At 40.1% G+C, this 25,063-nt stretch overlaps 1 protein-coding gene across 6 annotated transcripts in view; it reads right to left on the bottom strand.

Annotated features, from left to right (window-relative positions):
• Positions 1 to 25,063, bottom strand: part of LOC131935517 (serine-rich adhesin for platelets) — a 56,372-nt gene that overhangs the window by 26,797 nt on the left and 4,512 nt on the right. For 5 of the 6 annotated variants that reach the window (XM_059291938.1, XM_059291934.1, XM_059291935.1 and 2 more), the window contains exons 2-8: positions 22,030 to 22,177; positions 18,664 to 18,886; positions 16,591 to 17,916; positions 14,444 to 14,553; positions 13,746 to 13,913; positions 13,187 to 13,364; positions 12,571 to 12,636 (exon numbers count right to left, since the gene is read on the bottom strand). In XM_059291938.1, coding sequence (XP_059147921.1) covers positions 12,571 to 12,636; positions 13,187 to 13,364; positions 13,746 to 13,913; positions 14,444 to 14,553; positions 16,591 to 17,916; positions 18,664 to 18,886; positions 22,030 to 22,140 — 2,182 coding nt within the window. In that variant the 5' untranslated portion in view covers positions 22,141 to 22,177. The remainder of the gene's footprint in view (positions 1 to 12,570; positions 12,637 to 13,186; positions 13,365 to 13,745; positions 13,914 to 14,443; positions 14,554 to 16,590; positions 17,917 to 18,663; positions 18,887 to 22,029; positions 22,178 to 25,063) is intronic. The other variant, XM_059291937.1, reaches the window with a different exon arrangement.

Here is a 25,063-nt window from a genome sequence, read left to right on the forward strand (position 1 = left end):
AGGAATGCTTCTCAATAATAGTCTGAATCAACTGACCCCTAACAGTCCTTCACTAGGCTTTATATAACTGAATCCACATGTCCATAATCCTCCTTAACACAATACGGCTAACCCGTTCTATAACCGACTTGACATAGTCACACAGACTGACTGATCTAAGCGAGCGATGAAGATGGAAGAGAGCTCGCTGAAACGGGAAGAGAGAGAACGAGTCCTGCCGTGCCCTCCTATTTATGCCTTGTATCCGTACTCGTCTGCGTACTTGTATTCCTCCGTAATCGATACTTGTACTCGATCTCCGACCACCAGTTGCGTAGTTCAAACGTACAGACCGTAAAATAACATCTGCGTCCTATCCATCAAAGCCGACAGGCCGTCTGAATACCGTTTCCCAAAATAGCACGCGCCGGCTTTGAGGTTGTTAGCCCGACCCAATAAGCCACCTGTTATCGGTTGCATCAGACCAACACTGTGTCTCGGCTTCTCGTTCGTTATCATTTGTAACTGGTAGTTAGGCCTACCCCAGTTACATCCACCCCTGCTTTTTTTGTGTGTTTTCAACCACAAACAACGCCTGGCAGGTGCACTCCTGCAAAGTCAATCGCACAGTCGTAAAAAAAAAATCTATTGTTCTACTCACTGTCCACGACGTTCCATTCGTATACGATTGACAGTTCTACCTATTTCACATATCAACTGTGTCTACATCATCTTTCTGAGACACAAAACAGTTCTAGAATTCACATCCACCCTTTCCATTTGGTGCCTTCACCAGTTCACTTCTATAGCTCTTTGAACAGTCTGTTTTCATACCAGCGCGACCATGAAAGAATTGATGGTTGCTGACAAAAAATTTCGTATTCCTTCTGTTCCTTAAACTTCTCCGCGGACCACTTATCTGATGGTCTACTGTCTCTCTGCTTCTGGAGGGACCGGGATCCTCATTGTTGCCGGTATCCTCCCCTTGCGTATCGCTGTTGTTCTGTTGATGGTGATATGGTTCCGGAATGGGTATGTGAATTTCCGTTATAACTTCCGGTTCCCTAATTGTCTTGGGTTTCTCTGTGTGTAACTGCTCTTCTTGCCTATTCCAATATTTCTTTAATTGAGCAATATTCGCCCACCGATCCGGTTTGGCGTGATCGATGGGTCTTATCTTAAAGGGGCCACCTGCTACTTTAGGCATCTCCAAGACTTGCCATATCTCCTGTCCCCAGAGGTCGTGGATCTTGTTTCTGCCTAACGGGTGGCTACGCAGTAATACCCTGTCATTCAGTTTGAGTGGCGGGTCCTTCGTCTGTATCGGCGGTTCCCTTCGCCGAGATTCATGTTCTAGTCTTTCCTGTACTACCCTGTACATTTCTCTAATTCTTCTCATATGTTCATTCACATATTCCAGTGCGGTGTATGAGCCAGTCATACTCTCCCTTTTTCCTAGGAACAAATCAAGAGGGAGTCGAGCCTCTCGTCCGAACAGCAACATGTATGGCGAAAAGCCGGTTGTGGCATGTGGTGTGCAGTTGTATAGATATACCAACTCTGGGAGAAAATCAGGCCAACGTTTTTTCTGTTCAGGTTCTAGCGTACGCAGCAAATCATGCATGCTGCGGTTGAACCGTTCACACTGTCCGTTTCCTTTCGGATTAAATGTGGTTGTTCTAGATTTGTTGATCCCGTAGTGGTTGCACAGTTGGTTAATTACTTCTGACTCAAAGGCCCTTCCTTGGTCAGAGTGTAATTGTCTTGGTATGCCATATTTGATGAACCAATGTTCTAATAATACCTTTGCCACTGTTTTGGCAGTCTGATCTCGTGTGGGCACCGCCACCGTCCATTTGGTGAATACATCAGTCATTACCAACACATGTTCCGTCCCATCCGATGATTGCTCCAACGACGTAAAGTCCATAGCCACAATCTCTAGTGGTTTTGTCGCTAGTAGGTGTCCTGATGTCTGTCTCATTTTGACAACTGGCATTTTCGCATGCTGACACCTCACACAAGCCTCACAATGGCGTTTGACCTCCATTTCCATATTGGGCCAGTAACACCTCCGTCGTAATATTTTGTGGGTTCTGTCCTGACCCTGGTGTCCTGCCCTGTCATGTGCCAACCTTAGCACTTCTCCTCGTAATTGTCCCGGCACCACCACCTGGTGTATTGTGCCATCAATTTGGTCATGAATTCTCCGCATGAGAACACCATCCTTTATACTGAGACGGTTCCACTGACTCAGTATTTTCTTTGTTTCTCGACCAAATTGTTCTCTTTCCCTTCTTCCTGGGAATTTTTGTTCCTGGACGTGTTTCAATAGCGGTTGTAAGCCACTATCCGTTCTCTGGGCATCTCTTATCTTTTGGTGATTAAGGCAATTAAAATCACTACTGTCCATATGTTCGGGTTCCGTGGATATGTGCTCCACCCCGGTCTGCCCGTTTTGCATCACTTGTACCCCATGAGGGATATCTGTTGACGCTCTGACCTCACATATTCCTGTCAGTGTTTCTTCCTCATCACCCGGTCTCTCGTAAGGATTCCTTGATAAGGCGTCCGCATTGCCATTGGACCGCCCCGGGCGATACTTTATCTCTAGGTCAAAGAGTGCCAATTCTGCTGCCCATCGCTGTTCGATGGATCCTAGCTTTGCTGTCTTTAGGTGACTCAAGGGGTTATTGTCAGTGTATACCACACATTTAGCACCTAAGAGATAGTCCCTGAATTTCTCAGTCACAGCCCATTTTAATGTCAAAAGTTCTAGTTTCATGGCGCTGTAATTTGTCATGTTTCTCTCTGATCCCTTCAGAGCTCGACTGGCATACGCAATAACCCTGAAACCTTGCTTTTGTTGTTGTGATAGCACAGCTCCCAGGCCTTTAGAGCTGGCGTCAATTTCTAACCGAAATGGTTTGTCAAAGTCCGCGTATCCCAATATCGGTGCCTCTGTCAAAGCCTTTTTCAAGAGCTTAAACGAGTTCAGGCATTCATCAGTCCATAATTCACCTATCAGTTGTGTTTTACCTTTCTTTTTCTCCTTACTGTGTTTCTTTGTCATTTTGTTTACCAAGTCATGCAATGGTGCGGCAATTTTTGCAAAACCCGGCACAAATTTTCTATAATATGAAGCAAAGCCCAAGAATGACCTGACCTCTACCGTAGTTGTTGGTTGTTTCCATTCTTTAACAGCTGCAATTTTATCTGGGTCAGTGGCGATGCCATCCGACGAAATCACGTAACCCAAAAAATGTACCGATTTCAAACCAAAGCAGCATTTGTCTGGGTTCAGCTTTACTCCTATCTCCCTAAGACGGAGAAACACTTGTTCTAATCTTTTTAGATGGTCCTCCCAAGTTTTTGAGTAAACTAGAATATCATCCAAATACACCAACATTATTTGAAATAGAAAGTCACTCATAGCACTCTGCATTACTCGCTGGAATGTAGCAGGTGCATTAGTTAGACCAAACGGCATACGGGTCCACTCGTACAGTCCCAGTGGAGAAATAAATGCAGTTTTATGTTGATCGTTGGGGTGCATGGCCACTTGGTGGTAGCCACTGGCCAAATCCAAGGTAGAAAAAAATCTTGCTCCCCCCAACGCATCAAGACATTCATCAATACGAGGCAAGGGGAATGCATCCCTTCTTGTGATATTGTTCAATTTCCGGTAATCACAACACAGTCTTATCTCCCCTGACTTCTTTTTTACCACTACTATCGGTGCCGCATACGGGCTCGTGCTGGTTGTAATAATTCCCTTTTTTAGTAGATCGTTCAGGTGTGCTTTCACCGCAGAGTAGTGACTTGGTGGCAATCTTCGATAAGGTTGCGCCACCGGCTTGTCTTGTAGTAAGGGTATCTGGTGTTTTATTACTTCCGTGTACCCCAAATCACCCTCATACGAGGCAAATATATCACTGTATTTATTCAGCAATTCATTTAGTTTTGGGTCCTCAGTTTCCGGGAATGTATATGATCGGCCATCTTCTTTCTTCACCTCGGCCGTCACATTGACCGACCTAATTGTTACTTCATTACTACTGGTATTGATCAGTTCGATGCACTGTGCCGACCTTTGTACCTCGACGTTCTGTGGTACTCCTACCAGAGTGTTAGGCGGTATAAAAATTTCTTCATCCAAAACATTTGCTACCAACCCTTGAACTAGTCCGTTTTCCGCTGATGTGTATGTCCGCAGTAACACGACGCCTGCCCTCAGTGCGGCGCCACATGGTTCTATCATCACATCACCATTCACGCTTCTATCACCAATTTGTAATGTGATTGCCTTGACCGTGTTTGCCGGGACTGCTGTCCTTCCTCTGGTCTTGGCAAACCTGGCCAACTTGGATCCCCGACCTGGTGTGGTCGATCCGACAATATTTGTAAGAAATTCTGGCAACTGGCCAAGAATATTCATGCCCAACAGGCAAGGTATATTTGACACATTTGTCTCTAGGTTGTGTTTCGTAACGAACACCCCAACCTGCTTCAACCTATGTCCTGCCACCACGACATCCGCCAGAAAATAACCACAGTATGGAATGGTTAGTCCATTAGCTGCCGTCAGGCGCATGCCTGTGTCAGACCTCAACCTATGGTCTTTTCCTTTCATCCATTTGGTGTAAAAATTTTCCGTGATTGTCGTCACCTGGGAGCCTGTATCCACAATTGCCTTCACCGCGATGTCCCCAATCGTAATCACCATTTCGGGACAGACTCCCATCATTTTGTTTCTTGGGCCATAACCTCGCCCCTCTGTAGCCTGGCCCTGCCTTACAGAGGACGACCGTTTCCCTGGCAGTACCGTGCCATATGTCCGGGTTGTGAACAAGACAAACAAATTGGTCGACCGTCTGCCGTCCATTGGAGTGATGGCTTGGCAGGACGCGGCCGTCCAACCCGTCCCTGTTTTGTACCGTTCTTTTCCTGATTCTCAGCTGTTGACCTGCTTTCCAACCACTTCAAGCGTTGGTCAACCTTCTCTAGGTGGGCCAACAGTTGAGCCATCATGGTCTCCATCGTGTCGGCCCCTGTGGGTGGGGATTGTCTCTGTTCAGGCACAGAGACTTTGTCCACCGAACAGTTCGATTGGTCCTCATCCTCGGACCTGCGGATCGCTGAGTTCCTGACCTGAAAGAAGGTCAACTGCTGGTCTCTGTGGACCTCCTCTTTCAACTCTCTCCTTAAGATCGGGGTTGCTAGCCCCTCGATGAACTGGTCCCTCAGTAGGCGTACATCAATGTCCGGTATTTTGCACTTTACCGAATCAAAGGCCCTGTTCATCCGATGTGAGTACTCCATCACACTCTCCGCCATTCTCTGCCTTATACCTACAAACACCGATAGCAGTTGCGATCCCGACCGTCTCTCCCCAAAGGTCTCCATAATCAGATCCAGCACCTTATCTGGATCTGATTGGACGGTTTTATCGTGGCATTTTACCTCTGCCCTGACCGTCTCTCCTATACTTCCCATCAGCAGTCTTAATCTTTCCTCTGGTGACATGTTTCTCGCGGCCCAGGCCGCTTTGACCTCTTCACTGAACCTGTTGGTTAAAGTGGGATCACCGTCCCCGTAAAATTTGTTAATGTGGGACTCTCTGGGTAGGACCACTATATGGGTCTGCTTCTCGTCCAGAGTAGACATTTTATTCCGTAAGTAAAACAAAAGAGTTCTTTCTTACCGTGTGTATATGAAAAATTTTTCCTCGATTTTCACAGTTCCTGAATGTCCGAATTCACATACACACAAAACACAGTTATGCACAAGGTTGACTATGGGTGCCTTAAACGGCAAGTCTAGTTGAATTCATCCTGATCGCAGCGCCAATTGTGACGAGCGAACATTTATCCTGCCGACAACGCCAATTGTAACGAGCCAACAGTTACCATGCTCGCAACGCCACATGTAATGAGACCTAATTGCCTGTAGTGCCACGTGTTAACGAGTTTAACCACTCATTCTAGACAACATTGACCACAGTATAGATACTCAAGATGCAGGTTCGCTATTGATCCTTTATTACATGAATCAAGAAATGCTTCATAATAACACAATAAATCAACAGGAATGCTTCTCAATAATAGTCTGAATCAACTGACCCCTAACAGTCCTTCACTAGGCTTTATATAACTGAATCCACATGTCCATAATCCTCCTTAACACAATACGGCTAACCCGTTCTATAACCGACTTGACATAGTCACACAGACTGACTGATCTAAGCGAGCGATGAAGATGGAAGAGAGCTCGCTGAAACGGGAAGAGAGAGAACGAGTCCTGCCGTGCCCTCCTATTTATGCCTTGTATCCGTACTCGTCTGCGTACTTGTATTCCTCCGTAATCGATACTTGTACTCGATCTCCGACCACCAGTTGCGTAGTTCAAACGTACAGACCGTAAAATAACATCTGCGTCCTATCCATCAAAGCCGACAGGCCGTCTGAATACCGTTTCCCAAAATAGCACGCGCCGGCTTTGAGGTTGTTATCAGCCCGACCCAATAAGCCACCTGTTATCGGTTGCATCAGACCAACACTGTGTCTCGGCTTCTCGTTCGTTATCATTTGTAACTGGTAGTTAGGCCTACCCCAGTTACATATATATATATATATATATATATATATGTGACCTAGGCTAGTTGCATCTTTCCTGTTCGCAACGCCAAATGTGACCTTCCCCGAGTCTATCATGCCCGACAACGCCAATTGTAACGAGTTGAACCACTCATGCTACACAACATCGACTACAGTAGAAAGACTCGAAGATGCAGGTTCGCTATTGATCCTTTTATTACATGAATCAAGAAATGCTTCAATATAACACAATGAATCAACAGAAATGTTTCACAATAATAGTCTGAATCAACTGACCCCCTAACAGTCCTCACTAGGCTTCATATAACTGAATCCACATGTCTAGTGTCCTTCTTAACACAATATAACCAACTTGAGTATGTCACACAGACTGACTGATCTAAAGCGAGCGATGAAGATGGAAGAGAGCTCGCAAACGGGAAGAGAAGAGCGAGAGTTCTGCCGTCCCCTCCTATTTATGCCTTGTATCCGTACTCGTCTCCGTACTTGTATTTCTCCGTAATCGATACTTGTACTCGATCTCCGACCACCAGTTGCGTAGTTCAAACGTACAGACCGTAAAATAACATCTGCGTCCTATCATCAAAGTTGACAGGCCGTCTGAATACCGTTTCCCAAAATAGCACGCGTAGCTTTGAGGTTGTTATCAGCCCGACCCAATAAGCCACCTGTTATCGGTTGCATCAGACCAACACCGCGTCTCGGCCTCTCGTTCGTTATCATTTGTAACTGGTAGTTAGGCCTACCCCAGTTACATCCACCCCTGCTTTTTTTGTGTGTTTTCAACCACAAACAACGCCTGGCAGGTGCACTCCTCCAAAGTCAATCGCACAGTCGTAAAAAAAAAAATCTATTGTTCTACTCACTGTCCCCGACGTTCCATTCGTATACGATTGACAGTTCTACCTATTTCACATATCAACTGTGTCTACATCATCTTCCTGAGACACAAAACAGTTCTAGAATTCACATCCACCCTTTCCATTTGGTGCCTTCACCAGTTCACTTCTATAGCTCTTTGAACAGTCTGTTTTCATACCAGCGCGACCATGAAAGAATTGATGGTTGCTGACAAAAAATTTCGTATTCCTTCTGTTCCTTAAACTTCTCCGCGGACCACTTATCTGATGGTCTACTGTCTCTCTGCTTCTGGAGGGACCGGGATCCTCATTGTTGCCGGTATCCTCCCCTTGCGTATCGCTGTTGTTCTGTTGATGGTGATATGGTTCCGGAATGGGTATGTGAATTTCCGTTATAACTTCCGGTTCCCTAATTGTCTTGGGTTTCTCTGTGTGTAACTGCTCTTCTTGCCTATTCCAATATTTCTTTAATTGAGCAATATTCGCCCACCGATCCGGTTTGGCGTGATCGATGGGTCTTATCTTAAAGGGGCCACCTGCTGCTTTAGGCATCTCCACGACTTGCCATATCTCCTGTCCCCAGAGATCGTGGATTTTGTTTCTGCCTAACGGGTGGCTACGCAGTAATACCCTGTCATTCAGTTTGAGTGGCGGATCCTTCGTCTGTATCGGCGGTTCCCTTCGCCGAGATTCATGTTCTAGTCTTTCCTGTACTACCCTGTACATTTCTCTAATTCTTCTCATATGTTCATTCACATATTCCAGTGCGGTGTATGAGCCAGTCATACTCTCCCTTTTTCCTAGGAACAAATCAAGAGGGAGTCGAGCCTCCCGTCCGAACAGCAACATGTATGGCGTATAGCCGGTTGTGGCATGGGGTGTGCAGTTGTATAGATATACCAACTCTGGGAGAAAATCAGGCCAACGTTTTTTCTGTTCAGGTTCTAGCGTACGCAGCAAATCATGCATGCTGCGGTTGAACCGTTCACACTGTCCGTTTCCTTTCGGATTAAATGTGGTTGTTCTAGATTTGTTGATCCCGTAGTGGCTGCACAGTTGGTTAATTACTTCTGACTCGAAAGCCCTTCCTTGGTCAGAGTGTAATTGTCTTGGTATGCCATATCTGATGAACCAATGTTCTATTAAGACATTTGCCACTGTTTTGGCAGTCTGATCTCGCGTGGGCACCGCCACCGTCCATTTGGTGAATACATCAGTCATTACCAACACATGTTCCGTCCCATCCGATGATTGCTCCAACGACGTAAAGTCCATAGCCACAATCTCTAGTGGTTTTGTCGCTAGTAGGTGTCCTGATGGCTGTCTCATTTTGACAACTGGCATTTTCGCATGCTGACACCTCACACAAGCCTCACAATGGCGTTTGACCTCCATTTCCATATTGGGCCAGTAACACCTCCGTCGTAATATTTTGTGCGTCCTGTCCTGACCCTGGTGTCCTGCCCTGTCATGTGCCAACCTTAGCACTTCTCCTCGTAACTGTCCAGGCACCACCACCTGGTGTATTGTCCCATCAATTTGGTCATGAATTCTCCGCATGAGAACACCATCCTCTATACTGAGACGGTCCCACTGACTCAGTATTTTCTTTGTTTCTCGACCAAATTGTTCTCTTTCCCTTCTTCCTGGGAATTTTTGTTCCTGGACGTATTTCAATAGCGGTTGTAAGCCACTATCCGTTCTCTGGGCATCTCTTATCTTTTTGTGATTAAGGCAATTAAAATCACTACTGTCCATATGTTCGGGTTCCGTGGATATGTGCTCCACCCCGGTCTGCCCGTTCTGCATCACTTGTACCCCATGAGGGATATCTGTTGACGCTCTGACCTCACATATTCCTGTCAGCGTTTCTTCCTCATCGCCCGGTCTCTCGTAAGGATTCCTTGATAAGGCGTCCGCATTGCCATTGGACCGCCCCGGGCGATGTTTTCTCTCTAGGTCAACGAGTGCCAATTCTGCTGCCCATCGCTGTTCGATGGATCCCAGCCTTGCTGTAATTTGAAGTTCTTTTTCAATATCGGATAATTTCTCTTCAAGTCTTGTTTGAGACTCTTTCATTCCTTCTAGTTTGCCAACCCTGTTCTGTTGTCTAATATTTTTATTTACTTCTTCCGATAACAGACACTTTAAAGATGAACATTTCTCCTGTGCTTTTGATTTGCATGAACTTTTCCTATCCAGTTTCCTGGTTAACATTGAGATCTCATTCTTAAGTCTACCAATTCCCTTCTTATCATCATTTTTCTCTACCAACAAATTGTTCACTTGAAACTTTTCGACATCCCAGTTCATTTCACAGTTCATTTTTTTCATTAGTTGTGTTTTACCTTTCTTTTTCTCCTTACTGTGTTTCTGTGTCATTTTGTTTACTAAGTCATTACCTCGCCGCTCTGTAGCCTTGACCTGCCTTACAGAGGGCGATCGTTTCACCGGACAGTGTTGTGCCATATGTCCGGGTTGTGAGCGGGACAGGCAAATTGGTCGACCATCGGCCGTCCATTGGAGTGATGGAGCGGCAGGTCGCGGCTGTCCAACCTGTCTCTGTTTTGTCCCGTTTTTGCCCTGATTCTCAGCTGTTGACCTGCTTTCTAACCTCTCCAATCGTTGGTCAACCTTGACTAGGTGGGCCAACAGTTGAGCCATCATGGTCTCCATCGTGTCGGCCCCTGTGGGTGGGGATTGTCTCTGTTCAGGCACAGAGACTTTGTCCACCGAACGGTTCGATTGGTCCTCATCCTCGGACCTGCGGATCGCTGAGTTCCTGACCTGAAGGAAGGTCAACTGCGGGTCTTTGTGGACCTCCTCTTTCAACTCTCTTCTTAGGATCGGGGTTGCTAGCCCCTCGATGAACTGGTCCCTCAGTAGGCGTACATCAATGTCCGGTATTTTGCCCTTTACCGAATCAAAGGCCCTGTTCATCCGATGTGAGTACTCCATCACACTCTCCGCCATTCTCTGCCTTAAGCCTACGAACCCTGATAGCAGTTGCGATCCCGACCGTCTCTCCCCAAAGGTCTCCATAATCAGATCCAGCACCTTATCTGGATCTGATTGGACGGTCCTATCGTGGCACTTAACCTCTGCCCTAACCGTTTCACCTATACTACCCATCAGCAGTCTTAATCTTTCCTCTGGTGACATGCCTCTCGAGGCCCAGGCCGCTTTGACCTCTTCGCTGAACCTGTTGGTTAAAGTGGGATCTCCGTCCCCGTAAAATTTGTTAATATGGGACTCTCTGGGTAGGACCACTATATGGGTCTGCTTCTCGTCCAGAGTAGACATTTTCTTCCTTAAGTACTAAAAAAAAGAGTTCTTTCTTACCGTGTGTGTATGAAAAAATTTTTCCTCGATTTTCACAGTTCCTGAATGTCCGAATTCACATACACACAAAACACAGTTATGCACAAGGTTGACTATGGGTGCCTTAAACGGCAAGTCTAGTTGAATTCATCCTGCTCGACGACGCCAAATGTGACCTAGGCTAGTTGCATCTTTCCTGTTCGCAACGCCAAATGTGACCTTCCCCGAGTCTATCATGCCCGACAACGCCAATTGTAACGAGTTGAACCACTCATGCTACACAACATCGACTACAGTAGAAAGACTCGAAGATGCAGGTTCGCTATTGATCCTTTTATTACATGAATCAAGAAATGCTTCAATATAACACAATGAATCAACAGAAATGTTTCACAATAATAGTCTGAATCAACTGACCCCCTAACAGTCCTCACTAGGCTTCATATAACTGAATCCACATGTCTAGTGTCCTTCTTAACACAATATAACCAACTTGAGTATGTCACACAGACTGACTGATCTAAAGCGAGCGATGAAGATGGAAGAGAGCTCGCAAACGGGAAGAGAAGAGCGAGAGTTCTGCCGTCCCCTCCTATTTATGCCTTGTATCCGTACTCGTCTCCGTACTTGTATTTCTCCGTAATCGATACTTGTACTCGATCTCCGACCACCAGTTGCGTAGTTCAAACGTACAGACCGTAAAATAACATCTGCGTCCTATCCATCAAAGTTGACAGGCCGTCTGAATACCGTTTCCCAAAATAGCACGCGTAGCTTTGAGGTTGTTATCAGCCCGACCCAATAAGCCACCTGTTATCGGTTGCATCAGACCAACACCGCGTCTCGGCCTCTCGTTCGTTATCATTTGTAACTGGTAGTGAGGCCTACCCCAGTTACATATATATATATATATATATATATATATATATATATATATATATATATATATATATACCGAGGGGTCTATGGGGGGGTTATGACCCCCCTAACCCCCCCTGCCTACGCCACTGTATGAAATATACGGGGACAATAATGGCAGAAATTAAGAAAAGGAAGACAGCCATGGTTAGGTGAGTAGTGTCACAGAGGGGTACAAAAGGGTTAAAGTGGTGTTTAGCCAAAACCATATAAGAAAAAGGAAAATGAGGATGGATTGGACACACCCTGTGTAAACCAACTAGCAACATCACAAGGCAGTCTCTGGATTGGAATCACCAAGGAAAGAAGAAAGTAGGTAGGCCAAAAACAAACTTGGAACAAGTCAGCTGTCAGTGAAGCAGAAACGGTCAGAATGTTATGGACCCAGCTTAGAGGAATCACCAAGAACAAAGTATGACAGAGAGGTGTGGTTGCATCCCTATGCTCCACAAAGGGTCCACAGGAATGATGCTGGTCAAAATCACAAAAGAAAAGCTAGATGATAGAGGGAAAGACATAGGGCAACTAGGAGTCCAGATATGGACAAAAAAAACTGCAGACGACTGAGTAGAAGGTCGGGGAGCAGGCTAAAGCCCTCCATGGGCAGTAAAATCAAAGGGATGGATGAATACATTAAGAATATTAATTACTGTATTTGCTGTTCAAAATACTCAACAACTTATAAAATTACTATTTTCAACCTCAGAATTAGTAAATGTCATTTGGAAGACTATTTCATAATGTGTTATGTGATTTCATGACCCTTAGGAGAACTAACAATAGGACCAAAAGTTATAGACAGAAGGGGTAATTTTAACTCAACTAAAACAAGAAGTAAACTATGCTATGCAAGAAATAACAGCTAGTCATCTTACCTAGTTTATCATCCTGGGAAGAGGTTTGTGAAACATAAGAAGACTCACTTTCAGTGGAAAATTTACCTACAAGGAAACATTCAAAACATTACCAGAGCTGTAATATATTTCAAGGCTACAATGAATTAAATAGCTGTTTTTATTTAAATTCATTTTATTATTAATCTGCTAAAAATCAATTCTTATGATGTCTGATCAAACAACTTTGTAATTCAATATGAATGAAACTAAAAACTGATGAACTAATATTGGTTTTATAAGCTGTATATAATGAGTAGATGACTACATTATAGACAGTAGAAAAAATAATATAGTACAATAAAAAAAATTATTAGAATAAAGTTTTAATTAATCATTAAATTGATGATTGTAATAAAGCTATGATTATAATACTTGATCAGACAAAATATAAAGATTAGAATGAAAATAATAAAAATGATAATAGGATGATGATTAAGCAATTATTTGAGAGAGAAAATTTTTTATTAGAATAGAGCTTAGGATTAAGTTATAATATAATTATAAGATTAGAAAAATGTTGAGAAAAAAGTAATGAGAAAAAAGTAATGATGAGAACAAAGTAATGAGAATAAAGTAATAAAAAATGTATGCCAACCTTGTGAGCCCCCATCAAAGGAGAGGAAATAAGCATCCTTGTGAGGCCCACATTTGACCGTAATGTCAGCAGTGGTTGATGAGGACCTACTGCCACTCAGGCTGGTTGTGGCGGTCACCTCAGCATCTCCGCACTCAAGGTGTCGGGACAAGCTGTCAGTGGATAAGTTCTGTTCCTGCTGGATGAGGTCAAAGGTTAAAAAATGTAATAAAATTGTATAAGATTGTCTAAATTACATTTAGAAGTCAATTTTTGTTTTAAAATTGAAAATGAGTTCTGGAACTGTAAAGAAGTTGGTGGAGAAAGACATAGCAAATCCTCATTAATTGAAATTTGTACTTAAAAAAACATTCTTTATTAAATCTACTTTATCTGATATCTGGTTCACTATTTTTTTAATTAATTAATTTAAAAGTAAAAGTAAGAACACCAGAGAAGGGTAACTCACACAAAAAAACATTAAAAGAAATATTGCACAAACCTCTGCTTTATATAAACAATAAAAAAATGAAAGCATATACATCACATTTTTATTGGAGTGCTATAAATAAAACCCTACCTGTGAATTAGTGACACAAGGTGGTGTAAACAATGGCTCGTTGCCAGGAAAATCTAGCATGTCACTAGAGCACATCATCTCCCTTTCTGATGAGGAGACGTCCATGGAGGTACGGCTTCCTGTTCCGGAAACTTCTGATTCACAGGGTCCAGAGTACAGGTCTTCATTCTATGACATCAAATTTTAATTAACAACTAAGTCACACAAGAATTTCAGTTCAGTAAAATATTTGTTTATATTACTGAATATTAGTTCTTTAAAATAAACTAGCAGGGCGATAGAGAAACACAGTGTTGCATAAATGATTCTCTCTTTTGATTTCGCAGTTGGGTCAGGGTAAAATAGCTTTAATTTGCCCTGCCTGAATTCTAAAAATGGTTATATTAAATAAGGAATTTAAAATCAATCTGTAGATTGAATGTGGTGTTGGCACTGAAGTCCGAACTTATAAATTACATTGTATGATAGAAATTATACATAACCCTATGAGGGATTAGCCTATTTTAAAGCACCCATTGAGGCATTAGCTCACTTATAAGCACTCTTAAAGGGATCAGCCTACAGCACTAATTGAGGCAATAGCTTACTTTTAGGACCCGTAGAGAGAGAGGGCTACTTTAAAGTAAACAAATAAATTGTAAAAACACCCAAACTTTTCTACCAATTAAACCTGTGTCTGTACAGAAGAATGAATGTACCTGTAAAAATGAGTCTCTCAGAGCCCCAAAGGCTGTGTAGCTTCCATTGAAGGAATGTGGTAACAGAACCTGTTGTCCTGGAGGTTGGGTGTTATGTGGACCTGGGAAACCTGGTGGAAACGCAAACAATTTCTTTAAAAATATGAATTTTTTTTATGGTACAAAATAAATGTCAGCTGAAATAATGTATGAACAATCATGATTGATAACACACATGGGGGAGAGTGAAGGCTGGCAGTTACTATGGTGATTTACTTCTATCTAATTCTTCATCTGCATTCTTAATTTTAGTGTCAAGTTGTTATGCGCCATATAGGCAGTCGACTTGATTTCAGTCTGCTTCAAACTCGAGACTTTTTGGTTTCACAACCATGAGCTTTACCGACTAGACCATGCCTTCTATCTTTGAACAAAAGAAATTTTCTTTATCAGGAATAGCCTGGCATTTCTACATTGTCAACTTTAAGCTCAAGACTTGTTTTTTTAAATTACTATGGCTTCCAAATAGTTTGGCAGCCTTCATTAAAGTAGTTTGTGATGCAATGAGTAATTATCATTGCTCAGACAAGTTGCACAGGAAATGCAAGCAAAATATGTGATGAACCTTATTTAAATATGTCACTCAATAAAAAAGTTTATTGAATAAACAACTGCTTCCTTGTAGTTTGTTCTTGGATAAACAAAGGTTATAAAAGCAAATCCAAAAAGAAATGAGGCTGAAATGGCCTGTATGGCACATAAAAAGTTGACATGTAATACTTGATTGTGTTGGAGGAAATCCCTTCTGATATTACAATTTAGAATGAAGGAGATGATTTTTCTTGGATGCTATGGTTACTATGAAGAATTGTCCATGTTCAAAATTATAGCTAAATTTAGCTGATCAAATCTAATTTAAAAAGTAGCAATAAAAAGAAAATAATTTATTAAGACATTATTTTGACTGCATGTATAATTGTATAATGTATATGAAGTATTCTATGCAAAAGGGTGAATTTAATGAATACAAGAAAAGAAATATAAAAATATATAATAATAAGCTTTTAAATGCACAAAAAAAAATTAAAACTTGTTTTCTTTAATTAAGGTATTGGTAGCAAACCAATGATTAGATGTCTAATTAGGTTAAATATGTAATATCTTGTGCTGTGAATGGAAACTGAATGAAATAGTTGCATTAATACAAGTAGGTTAAAAGTGAGTTACAAGATTAACCACAAACCCATAATGGACAATGTAAACAAAATAAAAGTTTATAAAAACAATTGAATCACTGGTGAAAAAATATTTGCATGTTAATACTAAAACCAAATAAAGTTATAAAATCTAAAAAGTAAAAAAGGAATTATCAAATAAAAGATAATTTGGTTTTGGTTTGATGAATGAAGTGGCTTCAAGAAATAACTTCATATTTTAAAATGGTACAAAGGAATTTTAACAGTCTGAATATGAGGAAAAATCTTTTTAAAATTATATGAACTGCAATTATCTTCATTATACAAGTAAGTATGACTTAAATGTCCAACCAGTTTAGGGGTGGAAGTGGAAGGATGCCGAAAGTTAACCTTATTAACTGACATCTGGCATTAGCCCAAGTAGGCAGAGAGAGGCTGGACAATGCGCTGGACATGTGTATTCATCAAATTTACATGCCATAGTCAATCATTGCTAGGAGAGTTAGGACTGACTGGATGTTGTGTTGGATAAACCAAAAATAAATGCAATGTCCACAGTTATCAGCTATACTTCATCTACTTCAGTGACCTCTCTAAAATTATTTATCTAGCAAAAATAACTATTAGTGGACCATTCCTTGCACATTAAACGTGCATACATACAGTTTGATGTGCATACAAATTAAGGACTATAAACATTAGTGTAATATATGCCTTTGTAACACTAAATGTTTATGACATAAATGTTTCACAAAAAATTAATGTTAATATATCCCTTGCTGCCCTTCATACAAAACATGAACACATTACTAGAATTAACTGCTAGGCTTTTATCAGTGAAACAAAAAGTTCATGTGTAATAAATATAACAAAGAGATTATGTTTACATAACAAAGTGATTGTGTGTTTAATTCATATTTAAACTGTAAATTAAAAATGTAAGAAAACAAACAGTTAAAAAGTGAGACTTACCAGGCGCTAATGAATCTGCTAGACTGAAAGCACAAGATCCTTGTAGGATGACCCCCACAGAACTCTGCAGGTTGCCATCAAACTGCACAATAAAATCCTCATCAAAGAAATAGTCATTGAAGGAGCTGTCGTCCTGGGAACCCCTTTGGTCCTGGCTGCGGTCAAAGCTGTCGCTGTTATCCATACTGGTCACAGAATTTAAGTCCTTGCGCACAAATTTGTTGTCCGAATAGCCGTTGTAAGCCCCAGCGTCTCTGGCTGGTGCTGGGGCTCTCCAGTGCCGTGGTGATGATGTTGAAGATTCAGACTCCTCCATCCGTACTGCGGAGCTGGGTTTGGATGGGTAACGAGGTTCATCCGCGGCATTGTGGATATCATCAGTGTTTTGTTCAGTTGGGAAATTGTTGGAAGATTTAGGAAAATCGTTGGAGTATTCAGCTTGATTGTGTGAATTGTCATCCCTAACATTGTCTGTAGGTACATTGTCTTGGTCAGTAGGTTGTGTATTGTCTGTTGTCTCCGGTAATTTGTTTTGCGTGATCTCTTTTGAATTTTTGTCAGAATCGTTTTGATTGGTTGTTTTGGCCTTGGGCCTATGTTTTATGGTCCCGACGTGGTCGCTCTCTGAAGACAGCGACCCATCCATCCCTTCCCTAGATTCACTATGAACCTCATTAGAAAAATATCCACTTTCGGGTCTAGACCGTTTATCATTGTACAGGGCAGTTGCACCTTCAATTTTTGACTCTGTTGGTGAAATGTCTTTCCACGTTGTGAGTCGACCTTGGGATTTCACATTATTATGGCTTTTATCCAATTTGGAATTCAAAGCTTCCATTATCACTGTACCCTTTGATAAATCTGTGATCTCACTAATTTTATATTTGTCTGCTAGCTTTAGCTTATCCAACTGCCCTGTATCTAAGTCTGAATTGTGATGGAGTTTGCCTTTCCCTGCTTTCCCACGTTTCGGGCTGATTGCTTCAAAGGATGACGATGAGGATGAAGTGGTGGATGATTTTTTCGGGCTGGTGGAAAGGTTGCAATTTTTTGCTCCAGAGGCTAATTTTCTAGTTGGTCGCGGGCTTTTTGATATAGAGTTTTGCTTCTTGGGGCCAGTTTTTGCCACGTTGACGTTGCGGGTTCCCAGTTCGTGGAACCCTTCACTGTTGAGCTTGACTGGGCTCCTGCTGTTCCCTTTACCTCTGCCGTCTGTCATGTTGTTGGTTCCCAGTTTCCCCACGGTTCCCACATCTTTTGATGGCGACGAGGGGGGAGAAGAACTTTCTGACTTGGGAGAGACATCTTTCCAGCCATTCGCTTCACCTGAAAGATACAAAAGCATTGAGAATTGTGTTATTCTTTATAATGGTGATGCTTTAAAATGTTTTTTTAATTGATCACTAATGCATTTACTCTGTATTGTATTATAATCAACACCAATGTTACATTTAAGTGGAACCTTTTTATCTAAATCATCACTATAGTAATGTATAACAACCCAGCATTACACCTAGGCCAACCTTTTGTATCCTGTGATGTAGCATTGACTACCCTACAGTATACCTAACCAACCTTGTGTTCCCTATTTTATATGTCTAAATCTATGACAACCCTATTGTGTCTAAATCTATGACAACCCTATGGTGTCTAAATCTATGACAACCCTATAGTATGTCTAAATCTTTGACAACCCTATGGTATGTCTAAATCTTTGACAACCCTATGGTATGTCTAAATCTGTGACAACCCTATGGTATGTCTAAATCTATGACAATCATATGGTATGTCTAAATCTATGCTAACCCTATGGTATGTCTAAACCTATGACAACCATATGGTAAGTCTAAGCTGACTAACTAATCTTGCATAAAAAAAGCCCTGATGTATGTAAACCAGAGAGACTAAATAGAACAAAACAAAACAGCTGAATGTAAACCATGACCCACCTCTATGTACAGTTCCCTTAAATAGAACAAAACAAAACAGCTGAATGTAAAACCATGACCCACCTCTATGTACAGTTCCCTTAAATAGAACAAAACAAAACAGCTGAATGTAAACATGACCCACCTCTATGAACAGTTCCCTTCCTCTGACCCAGCGCCCCTGTCCCCATCTTGATGACGGGTCCAGGCTCCATGACCAGCGTGCTGGGGTGGGTCAGCGTGGGCTTGGGGTTGTTGTCCACACTGCTGTCAGTCTCGGAGATCACAGAGTCCCCGGTGCTAGTCTGGTCATTGTCCAGGCTGTATGGTTTAGTTCTTACAGGAATGGTTGAGGTGCCTTGCCAAGTCTGGGAGGGAATCATTTGTGGATCATTCAAAGTAATTATTTATAGCTGGTTAAGTGGGTTTAGAAATCATTCAAGGTAATCATTTGTGGATCATTAGTGTGTTTAGAAATCATTCAAGGTAATCATTTGTGGTTGGTTACTTATTTTTACAAATCATTCAAGGTAATCATTGGTGGCTGGTTACTTGGATTTACAAATTATTCAAGGTAATCATTTATAGCCTGTTAATAGGGCTGGTAAGTAGATCACCAATCAGTTCTACGGCTCAATAAAACCTGCATGAGCCATAGAACTGGTTGGTGACCTACTTACCAGCCCTATTGGGTTTAGAAATCATTCATTAACTGAACAAAGGTTTAAGCAATTTTGTTCTTGAAGATGGCATTGAAATTTACTTTTAGCAAATTACATTAGTTTAAAATTATTTTTTTTAATTTACTGACTACAGGTTTAATTAATAGCAATATTATACTTAGGAATGGCCTTGATAAGTCTAAAAAGTAATGATTTATAGCTAATTACTTTGGTCTAGAAATCATTAATAAAATTAACTAACAATAAAAGACTGTTTACTCAGATTAGTTTCAGGTTATTTATGTAAAACAAAGATATCCTATAGACATATTAGTGTTGACTGATATGTATCCTCCAGTGCCTGTTGTGCAGGTGAATTTGGCACTGGTTAAGTTCAGTTCTCAGCTTCACATGATCTTGTTTTATAGCCATGACAACATTCTCTGCCAGTGCTACTCAGTTCTCTGTGTTATGCTGTAGACTGGTGCTGATTTTATCATTATATTTGTTCTATCAAAGAACTGATCACTCCCCCACAACTCTCTCTGCTAAGTTTGGCACTCTTTTTCTTGTACAGAAATACCTGGCTCAAGCCAGGCAGATAGCAACAATGTGAAGCAATGAGCTTCTCTCTCAATCATGTTACCAAACGTTAGAACCATAGGTTCCTGCTTGGTTTAAGCTTAACCCTTGTGCACACTAATTGTGTTGGATATGAGGGGCAGTTGGGTCATTGGATGACCTACAGTCTCAAGCCTGGTACTGAACTTGTGACTTTTGGGTTACCAAAATTATATTGAAGCTAGACCATGATGTCCCACAAGTTTGATGCTAGTGGTTTTCAAACAAAATTTCCAGTAAAAATGAAAAATTCCTGTGACAACTGTTTATAACTGTGACAAATACTCATCAACATTCAATTACTTCATTAAAAGGTTGCTGGTTATTATTTGTCTTCAAAAGATATTTACTATTAAATAAGTGTAGCATTAGTAGTTTATATCATTATATGTTTTACAGTCATTTACTATGTTATAATTCTGTGACATATGCATACTCCCATGTCAAACATCTCCTTCCTATCCTTATAGAATGTTCTTGTTATAAACATGTTTGCTCTTCTTCTAAAAATGTTTACTAATCTAACAGTTCTTTCTCTTTAGTTCAGCACAAGTGCTTCCCATCTTGAGCTTCAATAAATTCTTGATACAAGACTAGGACCCTTGTCAAAGATTCTTTGTATCCCACTTAACTTTCTTAGTGTGTTATTACTGCTTTTAAGATATATTAATGCGGTTAAAAATATTTATCAACAACAAAGTTCTTTCGCTAAAGTTCAGCACTAGCTATGTCCACCTTGAGATTTTGGTGATAAATACGTCACTGATTTAAGTATAGAACAATTTCAAACATCCTGTGCAGTCTTTTTTTTTACATCATTGTATGGTATTAAAGGTGATGGTTTTCAAGGAAGAAATTTGTTAACTACTGTTTATTCTTTTAGGTTTGGCATCAGTTTAAAAAACAATGTCAGTTTTGAATGTGTTAATCATTCTGTGTCAACCACTTCTGCCTCTTTGTGCAATATAAACTTGTGATGGTTTTAAAGTAATTTATTTCCTATCACTTTTCTCTCTCTTAAGTTTGTTATCAGTTTGACAAACCCAGTGATGTCAGTGTAGAACAATGTCGAACATTCTGTGCCATCTTCTTCTCTTGTGTATGTTGTTATAAAATGGTGATGGTTTTAAAGAAAAAACAAAGTTGCTATCTATCACTTTTCTCTTTCTTAAGTTTGGCATCACCTGTGATGTCAGTCTGGTACTTTGTCAAACAATATGGGACATTCAATTCTTCCTCTTTGTGTGCTTTCATAAAATGGTGATGGTTTTAAAGAAAAAAAATGGCTATCTATCACTCCTTTCTTTTAAGTTTGGCATCACCTGTGATGTCAGTCTAGAACCGTGTCAAACAATTTGCGACATTCAATTCCTCCTCTTTGTGTGCTTTCATAAAATGGTGATGGTTTTAAAGAAAAAAAAAGTTGCTATCTATCACTTTTCTCTCTTAAGTTTGGCATCAGTAAAAAAAAAAACTCTCTGATCCCAGTCTAGCCAGCCATCCAGCTCTTCCTTTGTGTGTTGTTGTTTATCAATTCACTTCTCAGCTTTATCTTGTGTACAAGAGAAAACCAGCAGGAGCAGTGTGATAAGGGACAATACCCGTCTCTGTCTAGCACTCTTTTTTTTTGGAGATTCTTTTTGTACTGGACACAACAATAGGGCATTGATACCCACAGGTGCGTGTGTTATTTTTTACACCCTAAACAATTGAATTGTTATTCAGGCAATATGCAAAATGTGGGTTAAAATATGTTATTTTATTCACAGAAAAGATTATGTAATAGTCATTATTAGCTGTGTTAATTGAAAGTGTTTTAAATTAACTTTCAAGGCAATTTAATTCCTGTGGTCATAATGGTCAGCATTGTGACCAAAGTTTACAATTGCTAAAAATTTACTGCTGGGTACCCATTAGTGCTGGACAGGCTCAAGGGATATCAAGTTGGAGATCCCAAAGCCTGGCCTTAGCTGGAAATCCAATAAGTTATCCATTTTATCTTACCTTACACATCAGAAACATAATAATTAAAGATTAACTTCAAACCTGATGTTAAAGCACCAAGCACTTCAAACACATTTTTACAGGAAAAGGATGTAACAGGAAATAAATTAACTAATAAATAAATTGAATTCAATTTTAACAATTTGAATTGTCAAATACTTGAAAATAAAATTTGTTAAAAAATCAGATTAATAATATATGAAAGAAACAAATAAAACATTTACCAGAGTAGAATTGTTAGAGTGAATAGGAAGGGTGGCTACAGTGGCTGTTGCTATGTTTTCATTTCCATCCATTCTAAGCCCCAAGCAAAATCCTCTACCAGGTGAAGGCATGCTTACACTCTTCTCACTGCATAATGAGTCGTCCAAACTGTGCGCAAGGAAAAACAACACAGTTTGTTTACGTCAAAAACTGAACAAAAAATGGTTCTTGAAAAAACATTGGTACTTTCCAAATAGCAGCAGCTACATAGCAATTGTTTGGATTAAGATTAAGACATGGGTTAGGAACAGCGTCATTAAGGATAAAACAAAAGTTAGGGTAAACTATTAAAATAAAAGGGTTAGGGTAAACTGTTACGGTTATGACAAGAGTTACACTGTTACGGTTAAGAATAAACTTTGTATATGTAAGGCTTAAGGATAAACTTGATGTATGAATGATTTAAGGATAAGCTTGGTATGTAGATGCTGCTCAAGACAAAATACCAGAATAAGTTAACAGCAATTGATGTAGTCCATGTAGGAGATAGTTTTAAAATGATGGGATCCCAGAAAAATGTGCAGAGAAATGTGCAAACAGAAAAAATATGCAAATACAAACTAACTATAATAATTTTTTTCACATTTAATGGAAAAGCTTTTTTTATTGTGCTGCAATGTACATGTGATAATTCTTTGTTAATGTCTATAAATGCTCAATTTAAGAAAACAAAAATGCACTTGCACACTTTTTTGTGTGCAGTTTCCTGTTGCACATCTTTCCAGTCACCAAAATGATGATTCCCTCTCTAGTTTGTAATGCATCTGACCATTAACTTAAAACAAGGTTATAACTCAAGGCTACAACAATGATGAACTTTTACATTTATAGGATTGAAACACTTGAATAATAAAAAAAACTCTTAATTTGAAATATTTTTATCAAGGGTGTAATTCAGATGCAAACAAGAGATTTTAATTTCACCCTTGCATCAATGTTAGAGCTATAATAAACATAAAAATATTCCAATGGAATATATTTATGTTTATTATAGGTATAATAATAGAATTTCCATTGATTCCTATGAATAAAAAGAAAATTACTTAATATTTAAACAAAATATTGCGGTGTAAAAAAAAAATGTCCATAATTGACCGCAGATAAAAATAAAAATCTAAAATAAAAATGTATGTACAGCTGATGTGTTGCATGTTTCTTATGTATATCTCTCAGAGTTTACACTCATCTAAGCTATGACCAGCTCCCTACTTTCACCCCCCTATTTCATTTGCTATGCCGATCCATCACAGGTTGCAGAAGAGGGTAAACAAACTTTTTGATTTGTTAAAATGGTACCAACTTATTACAAAAACTGTAATATGGGTTTAGTATAGATGAGCAATGGAAGGAAAAACTTTTTAGGAAAAATATCAACGTTGGATTGCTTTGTCTTAAAAAAGCCAACGCTAAACTGATAATGATAATATATGTGATTCCTTTTGCCATAGGAGACAATGGAATTGCACCAAGGGAAGTCAAACATTAGTGGTGTTTGATAAGGACTAAAATTGATTCCATAAGAAAAAATTATGACTCAAAAATAATTATTACAAAAGTGTATATGAAGAATAGTAATCCGCAAGAAAAAGAAGGAAAAAAGTCTTAAAATTATAATATTAACTACTTGGCCCTAATAGTATGCGGTGCTGATAAAAGATAGAGGATAATTTAATATCTAAAAACCAAACTGCTGTTTACATTACAGATGTGTGAGATAATTTAGCTGGGTAATAAAACTCCAACAGCTGTGATAGCTGATAGACATGTTATTGTAAACTAGATGCTAGATGGCTGTTGTCCAGGGGAAACTACTCCCATGTATTTTTAAATATTTGTTGTAATTAGGTCATTACAAGTTGAACAAGAAAAGCTATAGTGCACCATCTGACTGGTTTCAGATATCATACACTGAAATACAAGTGTATAAAAAACAGCATGATACTATGCATTTTTAATAAGTTAAGCTAGGGGTATTTACAATAATTTGTTGCAAATATAGCAACACACTGGTGCATGGTGGGTCAGTAACTATTTAAGTCAAGAGCCATTTTAAAACCAGTAACTATTTAAGTCAAGAGCCATTTTAAAATAATTTTTCAACAAAAATATTTAGAGAGCAGAGACAAAAGTTGTACCTCTCCCCTCACATCATGAGAAAAGTAAGAATCCCCCCCCCCCCTTCCCCCGAGCAGTCTAATGTCATGTAATGCTATTTAATGACAACCCATCAGGCATTTTTCAGATAGTTTTGTAGGTTATTAGTGGCTTAAGCTATTCCTCATTATCCAGGCAGGCTAGCACAGGGTTGAGATTCAAGCATTGATTTCTCTCACTCATGGTACCAGCTGTTAAAAACTGGAATTTTAGCCAGGTTTTTGATGCCTTCCCTAGTGTATCTGACCACTTGGTTTAGAGGAATTTTAGCCAGGTTTTTGATGCCTTCCCTAGTGTATCTGACCACTTGGTTTAGAGGAATTTTAGCCAGGTTTTTGATGCCTTCCCTAGTGTATCTGACCACTTGGTTTAGAGGAATTTTAGCCAGGTTTTTGATGCCTTCCCTAGTGTATCTGACCACTTGGTTTAGAGGAATTTTAGCCAGGTTTTTTATGCCTTTTCTAGTGTATCTGACCACTTGGTTTAGAGGAATTTTAGCCAGGTTTTTGATGCCTTCCCTAGTGTATCTGACCACTTGGTTTAGAGGAATTTTAGCCAGGTTTTTGATGCCTTCCCTAGTGTATCTGACCACAAGAGGAATTTTAGCCAGGTGTTTCATTCCTTCCCTAGTGTATCTTACCACCTAGTTTGAAGGAATTTTAGCCAGGTTTTTTATTCCTTCCCTAGTGTACCTTACCACCTAGTTTGAAGGAATTTTAGCCAGGTTTTTTATGCCTTCCCTAGTGTACCTTACCACCTAGTTTGAAGGAATTTTAGCCAGGTTTTTTTTTATTTCTTTCCCTAGTGTATCTTACCACCTGGTTCGGACATGAGGGGAAG

The sequence above is a fragment of the Physella acuta genome, unplaced genomic scaffold, assembly GCF_028476545.2.
Source record: "Physella acuta isolate Inbredline_101_S28 unplaced genomic scaffold, ASM2847654v3 ptg000147l, whole genome shotgun sequence".
In the NCBI taxonomy this organism is placed as follows: domain Eukaryota; kingdom Metazoa; phylum Mollusca; class Gastropoda; family Physidae; genus Physella; species Physella acuta.